Below are 19,945 nucleotides of genomic sequence, written 5' to 3' on the forward strand. Positions count from 1 at the left end.
GCCTACCACTTCTGGGCAACCTATATCCGGCACTTGAGAGTGACAGTGTCACTCAAGACTCGTGGATCGCCTTTAATTTTGTATATTTGGGCTTGATTTGTAAGTTTCACAGTGGCAGAATTCTTCCCGCGTCCCTTTACTGCCTCTATCGTGTACATCTGAAGTGACAAGCCTGTAAATAGCAGTACCGATGCTGTGGCTGTCCCTCTGCAAAAGGGGCACATACGCACCCTGGGGAATAGACCAAAAATCGGACTTTCTTTGAGAAAGCCGTTCTCTTCCCTTTTTATCCACCGAACTGCTGTCGCCCCACCTTAACGGTAGAGACAGCCTGGTGGTTAAACGGCAAGCTTCATTCCTGCGCGTTTACATGCAGATGGCCGATTTCAGAAAAGGGACACGTCCTGTGTCTTCTCATGCACGGACCGTGGTATGCGCCTTAAAATTGAAGGAAAAAAAGAAAAAAAGATTAATTTAGACGTATACGTGATAACGTGCTTTTAAAATTCACCTTTCATTTAGTCTGACTGCTCGCTCGCATACAAGTCTAGTTATTGCATCATCTCTTTTTTTTTCTTTTACTTTGCGTTTATCGTCTTGAAATAGGAATTTCCTTTACCTACATCCTGCCGCCCGATTCTTGGCCTATCCCCCTTAGTGAGTGAGAGCCATGCCATAAATTCATCATCATCATCATTATCATACTGCTAGAGGGAGAAGCAGAAGAAGATTCGCCCGTGACGCAGCAGGGAGCAAGCAAGGGTCGCTGTTCCAGGCAAAAAAAAAGCGCTGCCGATATCGTGATTACTATTGTCACCGTCGACACGATGAGCTCGACCTACAGTCATGCCCAAAGACGTTCGCGAGGTGGCGACTGCGAATTTGAAGCACCGCATCTGCAGCCGCATACAACGGCCCCGCGGTGTCCTCCAGCGCGGCTGGTCATCCAGGCGAACGAACCGCCGAACTCAGGGCCGCCATCGTCACAGCCAGCGCCTCCAGCAGGCTCGCGTTCCACTTCAGTCCGGTCCTCGCCCCAGCCTGTGGCTTCGGTGGCGGCTTCGACTTCGACCTGGTGCAGAACCCTGTCGCCGCCGCCGCCGCCTCCTCCAGGTGAGCCGTTCGTACATACAGTGTCTTTGGGCCAGTCGCTGCCTTCATGTTGACGATAACTCAGAACATGGCCCATACGTCGAGAACTTCCTCCTACATGCAGTAATCTCAGTGCATTGTAGTCTTCGTGCATTTTGGCGATGCTAACCGATGGAGCTGAAAATTGATAGCTAAATCCCGCGTGGTATTACTACATAGTTAACTGGAGCCGCATAACATTTAGGTGATATTAAAAGGGGAAAAAATGGGACTGGCTGGCTCATGTATTGGGCAGAGATGATAAACGTTTGTCTGTTATCGTAACATAATAAGTTCCAAAGGAAGGTAAACATAGTCCAAGGTGTCAGAGTACACAGTGGAGTGATGATATTGGGAAATTCGCACTCCTTAAGTGGAATCAGCTGATGCAAGACGGATAGAAATTGCGAAGCGACGCCTTTGTCGTGCAGTGGTCATAATTATGATGGTGATTATGATGATTAAAGTACATAGCCGTTGTTATTGATGTCTCCGGCTACTTAGGCGACTGTGCAGCGTTTGGTCTATAGATCTGGCGTTCAGCCTCAACTCGCACACAAATGCGATGCAAGAGTGACGTTCTAGTCTATTGCCATAGAATCACTGCATTCGGCCTACTCAGTACAATGTTAAGACGAAATTTTCGCTCACTAAATGTGTAACCTTTGGCTATACGACCATTCAAGAAACAACCACTGTTCGGCAGCAATCTGGTCCTTATGAGGCCACATTTAAGTGTCCGTCATCCCTGCCTGGGACGTGAACCCATTCGCAAACCAAAAAGCTAATCATTCACTCTAACGATCGACCACTTTGAACTACCAAGATTAGGCTACAATTTCAGGAAAAGCGAATATCTACAGTCTGTGCACAACAAACTGCTTCTAGCAGAACTACCCTTGAACAAAGCACAACGAACAGTAAGGAAATGCTTCTTTCAAATGAAAAAAAAAACGGTCTCGGGACGGTTTTTTTTTTTCAGAAGAACGTAAATTTACATGGGCTTCGTGTCTACCCAACGACTGTAAGAATTCTGCCAAGTTTGCTAAAGTAATGTGTGATCGCATGGAGCCTATACGGGTCCCGGTTACGCAGAGGTTGAGCCAGGTGTTGAGGCCCACTCGCTGGAAGAGCCCCGTGTCGCTGCCGTGGGCACCGACGTGCTGCTATCGGTGGCGTGCCTGCTGTCGGTGCTGGTAGGCCTTTTGGCGCTGGCAGTGGCCCTGGAGGCGCTGCTGCTGCGTGTACTCAACCTGGACGCACCCGCTTCGGCGGCCCAGCACACCACTAGGCCGCCGCCTCCCCCTGCGCGACAGCCCAGGCTCCAGAGGCACCAGCAGCAGGTGAGAAAGTGCCGCACCTACGTCTGCAGAGCCATGCAATTTTCTCACGCTTAGCTTCACCATCCTGCGTGAGCTGAAAGACTCGCGGTGTTGTTTGACACCCAACTGGCATCCTGAGTTAGCACTGACACGTTACCTCAGTGATTTAGGTTTTATGACGCTTAGATACGACAGTGTCATCTGGACAAGGTGCACTGTCGTTCAATTGATGAATTGCTTCTTTACTTATTCTGTTTGCATTTCCAGTATCGCAGTTTTTTTTTTTAATCTTATCATGTCGACGGATGTTTTGATGTCCAACATCTTCTTGCGATCAATATCTTGCCTCTTCAAGAACAAAGTGGAGTTATTCATACCTGCGCGTGGGTTCGAACGCAACACACAAATCCCTCGTCGCAAATCGAGGTATCTGCCATGCGAACAAAAACAGTCGTTCCAGCGTTCTGGCTTCGAATGTACAGGAGCAGTGTTTCATAAAAAGGAGGTGGATGCATGATTGAACCAACAAAAACTACGTAACGAACGAACAGCTATCTGCCATGTATATCAGCAGTGACAGTACTAACCAACCACCTGCATTTGTACTTTATTATCGTTCTAATTTAATTACATGTGCTCTTCAACTAAAGAATGTGCGAGCCGACAACAGCAGCTCAAGCGACTGAGGGCAGATGACTGCGCAGCACTTCTACGACGCGAATTTCAGGCAATTCAGAGTTCAGAGCATTTCAACAGCAACTCGGCGTTGCAATGCAAATGTGTGCGCAGCGAGATTGCAAAATAAGCAGGGTGGTGTTTTCAGCAAGGCAGTGCTATTACTATTGCCACGTACAGGTGATTGGCGCTCGTAGAGAGACCGGAACAAAGGAATTCGAGTAAAAAACTTAATTGGGTGCACATGTGCCCGCAATAGGGAATGCACATCGATAGCTATGGTGGTTTCTTAACACATCGTTTACACATTGTGTCAAACAGATTGCTTAGTGTATATACGGAGCCGCTAGCTAGGCAACTATGCCGAACATCTTGGAATGCACTTTAGGTGGGTTCACAGCGTAAGTTATGTTTGCAAAGCTCCAGCCTGCCACGGCAATGTGTCTGTGGCCATCGTTTGAAATCTTTGAGCGATCTAGCTGCGCAAGGATGCATTCGCCGTACAAACGCGCTCGGGATCGATGCAGTGCGAAAGCTACACAATCCGCTGGCGCAATAGAGATCGTCTAGAGCAAAAAAAAAAACAATTGGCCCTGTACCTATGCACACCATTCCTGTCTCGCGTCAGATGCACCACGAAGAGAAGTCCAGCGGCGGCGAGGAGCGCACTGTGCTGTCATCGCTGCCGAACAGTGCGTACCAGTCCAGCCGCAAGATGTTCTGCGTGTTCAACGGATCGCCACGAAATGGAAGCAGCTTACGCCGCGGCTACGGACTCGACTTCTTCCCGCACCAGCTGTGCACGGATGCGGTGCTGTGCTGCGCGGGCCTCGAGCTGACCACCCTGGAGCTCGACGTGGACAGTGCGCAGGCGTTGCGCTTCGCCGCATTACGCCTCACCCATGCCCAGGTGCGCCGGAAACGCCTCGGCAGTATTTCCTGATTTCTCAAGGGGGGTGCTGCATAGAGTACTGCACAGCTACATTGGACATTAACAAGAGTATCGATTCCCACAAGTTTATAATTAATACAATATTCGGCATAGTCAGTGCACCAAAGACAGCGAAAAAAGGAGGGACACTAACACAAGTAGAGCTACATGTATCTCTCTCTCTCTCTCACTCTCTCTCTCTCTCTCTCTCCTGGACATGTAAGTGGTGTAGACCCCTCGACAAAAGTTTACGGACCACGGGATGTCTGAAAACGTTCAATTCCCGAGCAGCCTGTAGCAGTAGCCAGTAAAACTATATACGACAATGTTGTTAGCATACGCTAGTCGAGGTCCGAAATACAAATACCGACTGCGTTTTGAGGTTGCGGAGATATTCAACTTTTTATCAGGCCTCGTGCCGTGCAATACTTTGTCGCCGGGTGTACCTCTTGCAGAACCCCCTCGATTCCCTGCAGTTAATGGTTAGGGCTATGCAATCGGCTTTGTGCAGCGTGCAAGCGGTGATCCGGCAGTGTACAAGCTTTCCAGCCTTGTATCCACAAAGTTCCTTTTATGTTATCGCCGCTCATTATAGCGATTAATACAAAGGGATGCGATCACCGCCGCAATCACAAATAAGAAACAGTCCTTACGTACACGTACCACTTGTCTAGATAAGGCCCGTCACACTTATCAACCCCTTCAGTGGTTAAAGGTAAGCTGCTGCAATCACCCTAAATGTGGCTTTTGAACTTATGACCCTGACTGTGCACTTGACCAACGCAGCCTTGAGTCCGACCGCCATTGAAAGATTTTTTTCTCTGTTCACGACGGCAGCTACAAGTCAAGACGTGCACAGGTTTGTTTTTCAACGTAACCAGTGCCTCAGTAAAAGTGTGACTGAGTGTAAACGCGTCGAGGAAACTCTGTTACTTACTCACAAAGCACTTCGTGCGGGTCGGTTTATATGTGGGGGTCGGTCTACATGTGTGTCGTCTTTTTCGTGTCTTTTACCTAAATGTGCAAAACCAATATGGCCCAATTTCAATCCTAACGTTCCACTACTTGATAACATTCGCCGTCCAAAAGTTTTTGCGAAAGGGTTAGCTAATTAGATCAGAGTATTTACCTGTCATGCTAAGCTATTTCTATATATAGCTGCGATAATGGAGGCATCTTTATAATCTGTTCTCCAGCAATGAGACAAGAAATTTTGTTTTAAGCTCTGCTGTGTGTTATGGCATGGCCGACATACGACGGCCTTTGACGTTTTTCCTTGCAAAGCGCACAAGGAATACAACAGTGTTTCGAAAACACTTTATAGTTGAGGACATCATTACACCTACATGGCGTCTCGCAAGAGGTCGGGTGGTCACTGCAGAGCTGCCTTTGGAGGCACACTTCTTGGTTTGTGACCGTAAAATTACAACGCAATGCCTGTGTTATCCATCTCAAAGGTTTACAAGGAGCAGCATTTTCGCAGTGTTGAATTCGGCTGCAGCCTGGTAACGCAGCCTGGAATTAGGATTTGAAGCCTCAATTGCACTATGCAAACGATACAGTGTGGCACTTCTCATTTTGCTGCAGACATAAACAGGGCAAAAATTTATCCTCCTTTTTTTTTCGTTGCTTTCACCGTACAAGTTTTTGATGGCAAGATTAAAGATCATGTGAAAACATTACTACGGGCGCGCTTTTGAACAAACGTACCTTTACAGATTTCTGTTTCTTTAAATCTTGCGATTCTAACATCCCAAAGCGCCAATCTCGTTATCACAGATTCAGTAGTTGTGGGGAGTTCTGATCTAATGGGCATCCAAATCTTGGAAGGTTGAGGGGTTTGCATCGTCAGATACCAACACTGCCACAACGGCAAGAAAAGAAAAAGTGAAGGCAATCTACCCAACACATGCTGTCGCGTAATTAAGTAGCGAACTTATGAAAGGAGTGCGATGATTTATCGACAACTTCTAGGGAGGTCAATAACACAGACGGAGTACCAAAGAAGAAACACGTGTCGCGTTTCCCTTGCGGTTGCGTCGGTTTACGTCATTGCGCCTTCATACGTGTAAATCAACTTTCCTCCAACAATATTGCTAACCGTATACGTGGGTGTGGCGCGCAGCTCCGACTATGGCTTTGCGTGGGTGGCGACGAAACGCGCAGCAAAGGCTTCGGGCGCGCTGCCGAGGACGCCGAGGCTCGACGCCGGCTAGTGAGCGGCGCCATCGGCTGGCTCCAAGAGTCCGGCTTCCAGGGCCTGCTGCTGCACTGGGCACTGCCAGGGCCCCAGCGTCCGCAGCAGCTGGTTAGAATCCTCGCGCCGCTCAAGGTGGGCATATATGCCAGCATTAATTTGATAGCTAAGGCAGCCCCGAAGCCAAGAGTTCTAGACCAATTCGCATCTGACGTTCGTGACATGTGGTATTGTGAAGCTAGAGCACTTATCTTGTCGTCTTAGCAGTAAACCCGCACCACCATAGACAGTACGAAGCTTGGAATGTTGGCTCGTTCGCATTCTCCAGTGATTGTTGCGCTCCCCGGAAAGTCTGGTTAACCCCTGCGTTATAAGGACGCTATCAGAAAATTGGCATCTTCATTCTAGTTTATGTACTATAGTGTACCGAAATAAAGGAAGCCATTCATGCATGCCTAGGCACGGTCATCCCGCGAGTGCACTTAGAGCTCTCCCTTGCTCCTCCTGGAACCTAATGTTCTAATGTTTTGCTTTCCGGTGAAACTGTCATGAACGAGCTTATTTGCTAATTCTTCCGAAAACGTCGGCATTTACATTCCCCGACAAAGTGTGCCCCACCCCCACCTCTACCGTGCTTAGCAAGTCATTTTGGCGCCTGAGTTAAGCTCATAAAAAACATTGTCTTGTCCAAGAAATAATCAGCGTCAGTCACGCACTCTACCGACCTTTCCTTTCTTGCTTACTTGCTTTCCTTCTATAGTCTGTGTGCTAGGCAGGGGAGAACAATACGATTTGGCGTTTGATCCGGGCTACTAACTGATGTGCTAATAGTCACGTCCAACAAGTTTGCAACAGCCTTCGTAGGGTTTCAACAAGCCCATTCTCCAACAGTCGAAGCAACCATTTTTTTCACACGCCATGCACGTCGTCTCGGACGCCGTGTCGTATCAAATGTCTCCTGCTTTTGGCGTGCGGGGTTACCATGCGAGGCACTCACTCGCATCGTCTTTCACAGGTGGCGCTCGACCTCACAGATCAGTCGTTGGGTGCTGTGATTCCGCTAGACGACGAGCAGCGCGCGCGCTTCGATGCCCCGGCCGTAGGCGACCTGCTCGGGCACCACGCTGTGCTCGTACTGCCGGACGGGTCCGCGGCTTGGCAGTACAACCGCACCTTCTTGCCCTACTCGCAGCAGGTACGGCTGTCCTGCAAGCACCAGTTGTTGCTTCTCTGGTGTACGACCATCCGCTTACACTGAATCATTTCGTTACCCGCGGATTTAAGACGAAATCGTCCCTCGTTCTACATTGTTCTCCTGTAGCAGTCATTTTTCTAGCTTACTTTTGCCCCATTAATACGCAAATAGCAGTTTCTACTTTCGTAATAAACTTTACGTTGACAAAACCAATCGTGATTGCAAGTGAATTTTACATAACCTAACCGTCATCTTGTTCGGGCAGCAAAGTAGCCGGCATTGTCATTCACTTATTAAATACTGTCATTGCGAGGCTGTCAACATTGTCGGCTTCGTCAAAATTCGTACAAGAATAAGACGTAAGATGGGAGCTGCCAGTTTCTCTGTCTATTTAGCCTTCTACAAGCATTAGAACGCAGCCCCTCACAGCATCAAATCCGCGCCGGTCTGTCGGGGAAAGAAGGTGCTCACTCGCTTTCCTCGCAGGTGGTCGAGCAGTACGCGCGTGCAGCCGACGAGCTTTCGCACGAGGCCTGCTACCTGGTGACACTGAGCGGCTCGTCGCTGGTGCTAGAGGACCGCAACATGTGGGAGGTCGGGGATCCCGCCCGAGGGCCCGGCACCCTCGGCAACGGCTCCCAGCCAGGCCTGGCGGCACTCGACGAGGTCTGCATGCTCCAGTGGGTCGGTTCTAAGGTGAGCAGCAGCAGTGTCTGACTGTACCGAGCACGAGCCGCAACCTAGCATATACAGTGTTATTTTTTATTTAATGTGATTAGCATACTTAGGTTACTTCACCGACTTTCCCTGATCTATCTATCTATCTATCTATCTATCTATCTATCTATCTATCTATCTATCTATCTATCTATCTATCTATCTATCTATCTATCTATCTATCTAATCTAATCTCATCTAATCTAATCTATACGTTATCCCGTCTCACGCCAACTTTTGTTATTGAGTATGTTCCACCGTGTATGAACGCTCTTTAATGAACCTCTTTGACGCCAACTTGCTTCACTGTGCATGTGCCACTGCGCATATACCGCTGATCGTTGGCAAACAAGAAACACAAGATTTATCTGGTGCTTGGACGCAATCAAACCCGCGTAATACATGTTCAGACGAACTTCTCTGAATGTACATTCACACAAGCACAACGCACGGACTTCGTGGACTTCGTGGCGGCGCAGCTGAATGACCCAGCATGTCCAGATGGAAGCGCGCGAGAGGTGCCCGGCCGAACACGCGGCTCGTATGGGACGCGTCTCTGCGGTGGCAATATGTTGCCTCGCTAGTTTGCTGCATCGCCAGTCGCATTAACGTCGACATTCATCGCGAGATGGGTTCCGCTGCAAATTTTTGCTTTGCTCCGAGGACATTTTTTTAATAGCCTGCCAGATTTGCTCAGATCGCGTCCCTCACGTTAAATTTTCTGCAAGAAAAACTAAAGCAATTTATTTACTAATTACTAATTAGTAGAGAGAGAGGAAAAAGTGGTGAAGTAAAGGCAAGAAGGTTAATTAGACGTTCCTAACTCCAAATTTTACAGTAAAATGTTTTTATTAGAAAGTTGAAAGGTATTGCTATAACAGTCTAGTTTCGTGTTTCTACATTTCAAAATGGCCATGTAGACCACGACAGCTGGTGTCAAATTATTTGTTCAATTTACCCAATTCACCGTCAAGCCTCTTTGGTACGTAATAGTATTGCTCAAAATGAAGCTGCCACTGCACTTACCTCTTTCCATAAGCCGATTCCGATTGGCGCTGTGCGCGACTTCCGGTTGAACGCACAGTCACTTTAGCAGCAGAAACGAGACAGAATGCTTTCTTACGTGGTATGGCAATCGAAGTTTTATTTTGCGTCGTCCTACAGCGTAATGGGATCGCACCGCCAGCCGCGCTTCCCCGTGCCATGTGCGTGATCAGGTAAACCTAGCGAATAATTTGACACCAGTTGTTTCCGTTTACGTAATGATTTTGAAATGAAACATAGAACGAGACCTTTATGGCGATTTCCTTCAACTTACCTATATATTCATGTGCTGTAAAGTGTTCAATTAAGAAGGGGTTTGATGCAATGAGCTCAATTAGTGAAAGGGCGTCTTTGTTTTTTTTCTTTGTTTTCTTTGATGTTCTCCTAGGCAAGGTAATTCATTTGTAGTGACATGATTCGAGTAAACGTGGGAATTAAAAAAAGTGTTCAAAATAAATAAACAAGAACATTCTACTGAGAAGTAATCGCCCAAAATCATTCACAGCAAGGGAGAAGTAATGGTAGTACGAATATGCACGCACAGGATAAGCGCTGCACAACAGAGGCACACGGGCGCATAACGGTTTAAAATATTTCCCAACCCAACGATCTGAGCCAATGTTCTAACGCTCATTTTCATTCCTGGACTTGCTGGAAATTACTACATGTGTAGAGTGTTTCAGTTGTGGCCAACATTGTACTTCTCGTGATATATCTTTCAGCAGGTTATAAAGCCGGTAACGAAGGTGGCAAAAGCTTCCATTTCTGTCATTAACACAAGGGACAACGCAGCTGCATATTGGTCACGGCTTCCTGACCAAGCCACTTTTACATCTGCAAAAGGTTCCGCTTCGCCTGTTCAGGACGTTCCCTTCCTCTACATTTTGCACTTGACGGAAAAGTTAGAATGACCCATCATTCCTGGAACAGCGCTGTCGAGTTCGCTTTATCAAAGTAGCAGCAAGAGGGCAGAAAGGTCATGCTAGATGCTGCGAAATGCTTATGGCATGTACGTTTCCGACATGGGGATTATAATGTATAACGAAATAACTCCATGTTCTCGCAGGGAAAATGCAAAAATAAATCCAAAAGCTTTCTGGACTTCGAGAAAGCAGTTTACGCAAAGACCACATTTTCTTCTTGAATAACTGCTTCATCAGCTTTTACGTACATTAATATAAACAATATCAGTGAACTTGTAGAGAGCAGAAAGTTCTGGAAGCTGCTAAAATAGTCTCAGTTACTGAAACCTTTTGTACACGGCTGTGATGAGGTCATGTTTATTCTCGTAGATATTTTCTTTTTCTTCGTGACTACCATAATTTTAGTAGAAAGCCAGAAAATTATTGCCCCGAAGTTGGGATAATAGACGAGAGAGAAGGGAAAGCAGAACATTTAAGAGACACCGTTAGGAGAAACCCCAATAAAGTTATTGCTATTTGAACTGATACTGAGGTCAAGTTTCTTTTCTTGATAGCAAGAATTTAAATGCAACGGAAAGTAAAAGGAGTGATTTCCTTGCTTCCTTTCTACGTAAAGGGCACAATAAATAGATTTTCAGCAACGAAAATGGGTATTCAGGGATTTCACAGGGGGCACGGCTAACTTCTTCACAGATGTCACTACCGCAGTACACATGCGTTCTCAGAAAATATATTTTCCGATAAAAAATGCTTGCTTAGGCTATTTGGTTCGTACTTGTAGATAATTTTAGCTCTGTGCAACAGAGCATGCGACTAATTGGCATAGAAAACTATGTTCACTTTATGTAAATTCACATCGGTTTCGTTCCATTGCACAACTTTAAAATTCGTATTAAATATAACTACGATCCTTTCTGCAAACGAGCATGATGAAAATAACTTTGCGGCCTTGAGCATTCTACAGAAAACAAGCGTTCTTTGTCTACAAGGCACATTAAGTTCGCTGAATGAAGCCTCCCTGTCTCCTCCCTGCAGCGACGTTTCTGATTGATTGATTGATTGATTGATTGATTGATTGATTGATTGATTGATTGATTGATTGATTGATTGATTGATTGATTGATTGATTGATTGATTGATTTTAAATTCCCTAAGAAACTCTTGGGTTATGAAAGACACCGCATTGGATGGCTCCAGAATACATATCGACAACCTGTAGGTTCTTTACCGTGCGTCTCAATCAAGGAGTGTCGTTTCTGCGACAGGTGAAGCGGTACGGCACGTACTCCCGCCTGGGCACCCAGTGGGCGGGCTACCTGACCGCGGGCACGCTGCGGGAACTGCTGGCAGACCTGGCGAACGCCACGAGCTCGCGCGGCGCCGCCGCCTGCCTGGGCGTAGCCGATCCCGAGTGGGACGACTTCGCGGCAAGGTGCCGGCCGGGGTTGCGCTTCCCGCTCACCAGGGTGGTGGCCGCTGCGGCGCTCGGTATCAAGGTGCGACTCTATTACGGAGACGACGGAGACGAAGCGCCATTGGGCAGCCCAGCTCATTGGGTCACGTGACTCAGCTAAATATTTTTTTTAAATGAAATTCTCAAATTTTACGCGCTAAAACCAAGGTATGACCATGAGATACGCGTGCCGTAGTAGGGCCCTCCGGATTCACTTTGATTCGTGCAGCCCCCGCCGAATTTCGGCCGCCACGGCCGGGATCCTGCTGACTAGTTCGTGCACAGCAACGCAACACCATAGCCACTCAGCTACTTGCAGTTGGTCACGTGAGAGCGCAGCGCATTTCCTTTGAGCAGATGATACTTGAAATGGCCTTCAGTCATTGTGTTTAGAAGCTATAGCAGGCTCATTTACCGAATGTGGTAGCCACATTATAGCGCGCAAAAGCGCCCTTGAGTAGTTAGCCTGATTAAAGAACACTGCCTCAGTAGGATGCCTCAACCCTGTTCTTCACCGCGTGCCATTAGAAGCTAATTATAGCCAATCAGAGCCATTAGCTTCCATTAGAGCCAAATAATTTCTAAGCACGCGCATATGAGCTGTTAATCGTTGGCTTATAAGAAAGTATGCTATTGAACACAATCAATTTGCAAAGTTGCAATGCCACTCAAAGTCAATCGAACTAAGTTAAGGCAAACCAACGTACTGCACATTTCATTATCATGCTAGCTGAACGGCCATAGTTTCCGTAGACACTAGCGCCAGAGCTCTTACGCAGTATACAATCTGTACGAGCGCATATGTGCGGCTCCATTGATCGGTGTCCTCGCCTTGTGCTTCCTCCCAGGCCCTAGCTGAGGACGAACCGGTTTCAGCGCCAACGTCTCCAGCCTCTTCGTCTACGACTACGACAGTGCCGAGGGATGATGCCCTCATCGGGGCTTGATCGGATGCGGCATGCCATATGGAGACATTAGGCACCTGCAGGTTCTTGCAGTCACGTGTTCAGCGGTCGCGTAGCAAGATGGCGGACATAACGCGCTGCTATTCCTGTATATATATATTCTTCGCTTTGTTTCTATTTTGATTGCTTTTATTTGTCTTATTATTTGATAAAATGCGGTCTGACCTACGTCCTGCCTGTTTTAAGAGTTCAATAGGAAACCTGTTTGCTCATCGTATAAAGCACGTTCAGGCGCATCTAGTGCCTATACTTGAGGATATATCGCTAGTGCGTTCCCTAACGCCGTGTTAGGGTGTAGTAGTAAGGTGCTTACAGAACTTCATCATGCCTTGTGCCGGCCGCGAAGACACGTAGTACGTGTCCCAACAATTCCGAATTAACGCCTCGTGCAATTCTAGCTGTCTAGCACTGTCGTGTGCTATCGCCGTTTTCACTTTCGTTCTGTGACGATATGCTTCCATCACCGGCATAAGAGCAGAATCGGCAGCACTCTTGTGTGGCAGCCATTTTTTGCAAGGGCTTCGGAAGCTGGTGTTACGGAGGGCCACGATAGCACTCAGCCTGCTTTTGTAGCACGCTTGCCACCAGTTTTCAGCCTCTGCGACTTTGTCGTTAACTGCTCCTTCACAAACCCCCAGCGTCTGCGCAGGCCATGCCGACAGATGGAGACGGTGGTCTAGATTGAGTGCGCTTGCTCTAAATGCATCTGCGAGATTAAATATTTTATGGTAAGCTCGGGATGAACAAAACGAGTCAGCTCTGACCACTGAGTGCGTGGGCCAACACGCATGCACACAAAGCGCAAGTTTGTCTTTTTTGAGGCATCTCGACTTAAGCAGATTAAGCGCCGGACGAAAGAAAATAGAGAGTGTGACTCCAATTATAACTTCGTGCAGAAGAGAAACGCTAACTCTCCAACGAGCGACAACTTGCTGAAAATAAGCCACATTACGTAATTCTGCTGCACAAACATAGCACGCGGTGTGCCGAATTCCATGCCGTAATCTCGCTGGCCTGTAGCTAATGCATTCTCAGAAGCGCCAGTTATTGCCCCAGTGGTTTCAAAACCATACAGGTCACGTTTGTTATCTTGAGTGTCGTCTTACAGCTAACTTGCGGCAAACCTTTACAAAATGCAGATACATGCTACGTTGGCGCAATCGATGCAGCACTTTTCACTGATTTCTTGAGCGATTCAAACCAATTAGAGAACACTAATTAGCTGTATTTTTAGCAATCGACGCAAACGCAAAACTCTGTGTGTTTGTGTGTGTGTGTGTTTGTGCCTAATACGTCCGAGTTGTAGTGCCTGCGCTGCAACCAACTGAAAGCAACACCCTCTATGCGAAATTTGGAGACACTATATTAAGCATTGTTTTAGAGTTTCTTTCCACAATGCAAAATGTGGGGAGAGCACTGAAGGCATCCTATATGCCTGCTGTGCCTATTTAGGACCTGTAAAAAAAGCGCGAGACGTCTTCGAAGGTACCACGCTACTAAGAGGCCGCAAGCAGCTATGTCAGCGGCCTCAAACATTCTTCGAATCGATTATCGCTGCTTCACGAAGACAATGTACGAGGGAGACGGTAATCGGGGGGGATGAATCAAAGGCAATAAAGTTGGCTTCCAAGTTCCCCTAGACAGTTTGCTTGCAGAATAGTGGCATGCCACAGAAGTAGTGACAAAGGGCGCACAGCTCTTAAAGCTGTGTAAGCGCGTAAGCCTTTTGTACTCATAGAAGCGCTCTGTACTTGTGACGCACTTGATTCATTGTTGAATAGCATTCGCTCCTTTATATGTTATTTCAATACTGTTTCCCCCCTCCCTTATATAATGCCCTGTAAAGAGTCCTTAAGGGTTAATAAATGATGACGATGATGATGATGAAAGAGCGTCAATGTCGTGGCGGCGGATGAGCGACGCAATCGAGAGAACAGTCGCGGCTTACGCCTCTGAACCACTGCTTTCGCTAATGGCCTATTCATACATTCAGGTCTGCGCAAGCCAGATAATTATTTCATTTGGAGCTCAGGGCACGAATGTTGCTGCGCACGACACATGGGCTGGTATTCTCGGACGATCGCTTTCCTTTTTTTTTTCGGATACTTTCGCTTTCGCTAGACTGCGTGACTAGCGTCAGACGCGCCTGCGTGTACGAGCGAAAGCATTATTGGCCCAGTGTCAAGCGGGCGGTCTTGGCAAACTGCCAAGAACGCTATCACCACCCATGGAGGCCGACGCGCCTGGCGCTAGTCACGCGAAATCTCGTGAAAGTATCCCCGAGAGGGATCATTCGTAAATAACGCCCTTTCAGATTTCGCGCCCTCTCTTCGGAGCCCAACGATTACATCCTCAACAACGTAATCGTGGAGAAGAGTTAATTGTCCCTGGAGACATAGCTACAGCGGATGTTCGTCATCTGCTCTGGCTGTGTCCAGAGACAATGAGACGCCACAAGAGAGAAAGTCCTTAGAGCTGCCAGGATGCGGACAGACCATCTCATGAACTACGCGCACCTATTTATGGATGATAAGCTCTGCAGGTCACTTATGCAGCACATTCACGGGGAAAGACTGCGTACATTTAACAATAATGTGCCATACGGCAAAGCGGGCGATGCAGAAAAGTCGATTGGATATTTCATAATACGTTTCGTAACATCTTCAATGAAGTCTTCGCGATGAATTCAATATTTTAAATGTCTGTTAAATATTCCATTAATTATTCAGTTAGGTTCATCATGAAAGTATCCTCACTCGTTCAGAAAAACTGCGAACAGCACTGGCTTGGCTGCATTCGCGTAGCGTGAGCCGGCTTTATTAGCGCTTGGCACAGTCCACAGCTAAAGGTTGAAACACCTGCATATTTAAGGGTTTTTCTCAGTGTGTCGCCCACAGGAATATAAATTATGCTCTTTCGTCTTTCGCCCATCTTGCTCAACGTGGCGTTAGTAGGTTATGCAAGAATGCTTAACTCACGCTGCATGGTCAAATTCTCATTTAAGTTCTTTAGCGAGGTACTGTTACTTTAATATTTCCGTCACTGTCACATTTCTCGGCACTGCTCAATCCCTTTCCACGCATGTTCTGAACAAGTTAATCGGGTTGGTAGAAACGTCGCGGATACTAACGAGCTGCCCGCTAACCACACTCTTTCGAGTGTGCTTGCCTATACATTCCTGCTTTCCTTGAAATGAGGGTGTGTCAGCGCGGTACTCGTTCGTTTTCGCTGCGCGTTTACAAGCAAATGAATATTACTATGCCTAGTCAACAGTCAAGGTTGCTGTTTGGGATGTCAGCCCTTAATTAAACTTGGACTTCAATAGTAACACGAAGTTCCGCACTACTATAGGTACAAAAAAAATGCGTGTAAGCTACGCACACCGCATGCGGAAACTAATTCTGTTTCGTTACCGTTGACCTGTAATCAAGCAAGAAAAGTTTTGTCATTTCTGCCGTGCCCTATACGTGCGACATAGCGAATTGCATGTTCTGTCATTCCGGTCGCACTGGCATAGCTTTTCTTCATACCTTATTTTTTTTTTCTAAAATCGACCGTAGAAATATTTATTATTGAATCAAACTTATTTCATTGTGAACCGTATTATTCCTTTCATTCCTCCTTTATTGCCGCGTTTATATTATACTTTTTTAATAGCTGTCTACTGAATCGTTTTGAACTCTCCTCGCTTTAATGTCCTGGCGCTCTTTGGCCTTAGATGCCCTTGCGCCATTAAACTCCAATCATCATCATCTCCTCGCTTTAATTTATTCAACAATGTTATAGACTTTTTAATTTATTACTTTAGCACATACGTAATATTTGCTCGACTCTTGGCCAATCTACGTGAGGGGGTATGCGTCAAACACGGCAAGGTCATCATCATCGTCGACAACTACAACCGCTGGGGCGACAGCAAAGCAAGGTCTATAGTTATTCAAGCGGCGCACGCGCGCGCGAGCTCGTTCTGTCGCTTCAGTCTATATTTTAAATATAAGGGAGACATGCGTAGCGGGGAGATGGGAAGAGGGGAAGAGGGGGAGCGGGCGCAAGGAAAATAAATATGACACAGAAGCCACTGCTTCAATCATGAAATGACTCCTCTCTTTCTCTCTCTCTCTCTCTCTCTCTCTCTCTCTCTCTCTCTCTCTCTCTCTCTCTCTCTCTCTCTTTCTCTCTCAAATGTAAACTGCCCATTCATCCGGCCTGACTACTCAGTTGTGCACTATTGGTTTTTTCTATTTTCCCCTTTTCTAATCTGTTTCATTCGTGTGGCAAATTATTTTCTAGTGATCTTCCTACAACCACGCGACTCTCGGCTCATCCACCATTGTTTGGGCTTGCGATCCTTTTTCCCTCAGTGGCACGTGCCATATTTAAGGATCAGCAGCAGCGGCAGCAGCAGCAGCAGCATCGCTGCTCCTGTCAACGGTTTCATCCCGTCTGTTTGCGTACTGCACCCTCAATGTCATTGCAGTTTCTCTTTCCCAGCGAGAAAGAAATGCAGAACACGAGACGCAAGCCAGAGTTACGAGTAGGGCAAACGATTTAGGTATTTGAAGCTGCGGTAACAGCAAACCTAAAGAGACCATTCACTGACCCCCTAATACAGCTTCATTATAAACGCAACTGATAGTATATTCATGAGATTATCAAGTGGTGTTGCATGTGCCCCGATAGATAAGACAATCTTAAAGCCAATATGGGGTATGACTTCGGGAAGACTACAATCTCCCATCGTCATGTCCTACAGAAAAATACTTCAAATACATGCGCTAATTTCTTTCCGTATGGCTGTAGATGTGAGAAGCTATAATTTCTTGAAGTAATTTACAGCATATGCATGCTAAAGAAATGGGACGATAGTTATCACGTGAGTTTTTACTGTTCATTTTGAACAGAGCAATTGCATTGGCTATTTTGATAGGCAGTTCTCCGGATGATAATAATTGCTCAAAGATATAACAAAAAATATCACTGGAAATGGTGTTTTTTAAGAATTTTCGAATTTATGTTGTCCCCACCGGCAGATAAGGATAACTTAAGGTGGTTAATTAGAGATGCTATACCGTCAAGACTAATCCTGATGGGCTCCATAACTGGGTAGTCGCAATCAGGAACAATTGGCATACTGGAATGATCTTTCTTTATAAACACTGATGAAAAAATAAATATGTTAAACATAGTCGGACATTCAGGGTCAGTTAGCGGTAAGTCATCACTATTGTGTAGTGACATGGGATAGTGTTTATTTTTGGAAGATATTATTTTCCAAGACTTCCTAGGAATAGTTGTCAATAGCGACGGAAGATCGCGAGTAAAATGTCTTTTTTTTTTTTGGCACTAGTAAGAGCAGAGCAGTGTGTTTTGAGACACTGCTTATACTTATCCAACAAACGCGGAGAGGAAGCAGATTTAGCTTTTTCGTACAGGCGCTTTTTTTTTATTCCGTAATCGATGTAAGGCCCTGTTGAACAATGTAATATATTTATGATTAGATATTGCAATGAGATAAACATGCTTCTCTGTCAGTGCAGGCAGTTTTTGTTTCAAAAGCAACCATTTATCTTCGGTGGATCGTTGGTTTCTTGGTGGGAAAAATACCTAATTGAAGAACGTGATATGTTCAGTGTTAATTTCACCATATTTCACTTTACAATAGACTCAAATCTTTTTAGTTGTTACACCTGCAAACAAACAAGGAACTAGGATATCAAACTGCAACATCTTTTGATCATCAAATCCGTCAAGATACATAACCGGCTCTATGGTATAGGGAGCTGTGATTAGAACTAAATCTAGTATGTTTAGAACAACGGGTATTCTGGCGAATCCCTTAAAACAGGTAGAAATATAGAGTTAATTAGGTTGATGAATTCGGTTGTAGTATGACTAGATGAAGTCAAATTATCACAATCTAATTGAGAAAAATTGAAATTACCAAACAAGTAGATGTCACTGGGCGAAAAGTAGTCAACAGCGGCGGAAATGCTAAACCGGAGATTGTGAATGAAATTCCACAGTCACGTGGGTGGTTAACAATCTGTGTGTGGTTTTAACAATCGGTTAAACTTATGGCTGATGACAGAGATGATGGTAATTTGTGCAAAGCTAAAACATCTGCCAATAATTCTGCCTGAAAGACAGGCGTGCAGTCAGGTAGCTGAATAGAAAAAGACCAACTTACATATGGTGATACAATGCCCACACCTACCATCTCTTCACAGATGGAAGCATCAGTTGCTATCACAGTCTTCGTATCCAGGTGTGCAAGGTTGTCTTCCAAAATACCATTCAGGTATTTATAGGAAAAATGCTTAGCATTGTTTGAAAAAGTACCAAATTCAATTTTAGTGATTGGAACAGAGAAATTTATTAAGACCACCTCGCAGATGGGAATATTTAATGACAACAATACTTTTTCTACGAAAACAACCTGAGGGAAACGTGGGTGATACTAGTGATGTTTAAAAAACAAGGCCGATTCAATTATGAAAACATACTGCGATATCCACTGTGAATATGCGTATATCTTTAGGAAGGCTTGTGCTGTTAGGATATGAAATTGCAAGAGAAGAGTAGGCAGGCTTCTTCTTGATACAGGATATCATTAGCGACAAATTTATGAAGCCCAAGACATAAACGTAATGCGTCTCGTTATAATAGAACCAGAGGCCGAATTTTTTTATGCGGATCTGTTAGAAAACAAAACGCAACCGAACTCAATTATCTGGCGAACATGCATGCAATAGGCAATAACGAGTGCATGCGACGGCTCGTTTTCGCAATCGCTTGCATCTTAGTTCGCCTTCCGCCATCGAATCTTCGCCATACATGACTATTGTATTCCCACGTTGCTTATATTTTGACAAACCCTTAGTTTGACAGGTAAACTGCTACATTTGTTAGGTGCCAGCGTTATGTAAAGAGGCACGAGTGTCGTATAAAAATGTTAATGTCGTCCACATGTGTAGGCACCATAACATCCGCCACACAGCACAAGGTAAAGCAGGCCATGTCTCCCTTTCTTAGTAAACCGCATCCTGTCAAATATGGTCGCATCGGTAATGCACGCATACGCTGATATTCGAATGCTTGAATAAAAATCGGCCGCCAGGCAACGAAATGAACGCAGCGAAACAATGCGTAGGCGAATTCGTTGCGGCAACGCTCAAACCACGCTCACATGTCTGCTCCAAACACATTACTACAAACACATTAGTCGGAAAAGTTCATTGGGACGTAACCACCAGTAATGCGGGTCACTGTTCGTCTGTTTTCGCAGCATTATAACGAGTCAGAACTTACAGCGCGAACGACAAGTACCGTGTTGTTAAGCTTCGACTTCGAAAACTCGCATGAAGGTTTACTGTCGTCTTAGGAAGATGGGGG

At 45.9% G+C, this 19,945-nt stretch overlaps 1 protein-coding gene across 2 annotated transcripts; it reads left to right on the top strand.

The window, feature by feature from the left end:
* Positions 1-674: 674 nt before the first annotated feature.
* LOC135901914 (acidic mammalian chitinase-like) lies at positions 675-12,721 on the top strand. 2 transcript variants are annotated; one of them, XM_065431748.1, is made up of 8 exons: positions 675-1,113; positions 2,227-2,474; positions 3,757-4,038; positions 6,185-6,391; positions 7,272-7,451; positions 7,938-8,147; positions 11,401-11,631; positions 12,437-12,721. In XM_065431748.1, exons 1-8 carry the CDS (start codon positions 828-830, stop codon positions 12,533-12,535), a joined length of 1,743 nt encoding a protein of 580 aa, XP_065287820.1. In that variant the 5' UTR covers positions 675-827; the 3' UTR covers positions 12,536-12,721. The 2 variants fall into 2 exon arrangements, with proteins under 2 accessions (XP_065287820.1, XP_065287828.1); XM_065431756.1 differs by lacking the exon at positions 6,185-6,391.
* The last annotated feature ends 7,224 nt before the right edge of the window (positions 12,722-19,945 follow it).

The sequence above is a fragment of the Dermacentor albipictus genome, chromosome 1 (assembly GCF_038994185.2).
Source record: "Dermacentor albipictus isolate Rhodes 1998 colony chromosome 1, USDA_Dalb.pri_finalv2, whole genome shotgun sequence".
In the NCBI taxonomy this organism is placed as follows: domain Eukaryota; kingdom Metazoa; phylum Arthropoda; class Arachnida; order Ixodida; family Ixodidae; genus Dermacentor; species Dermacentor albipictus.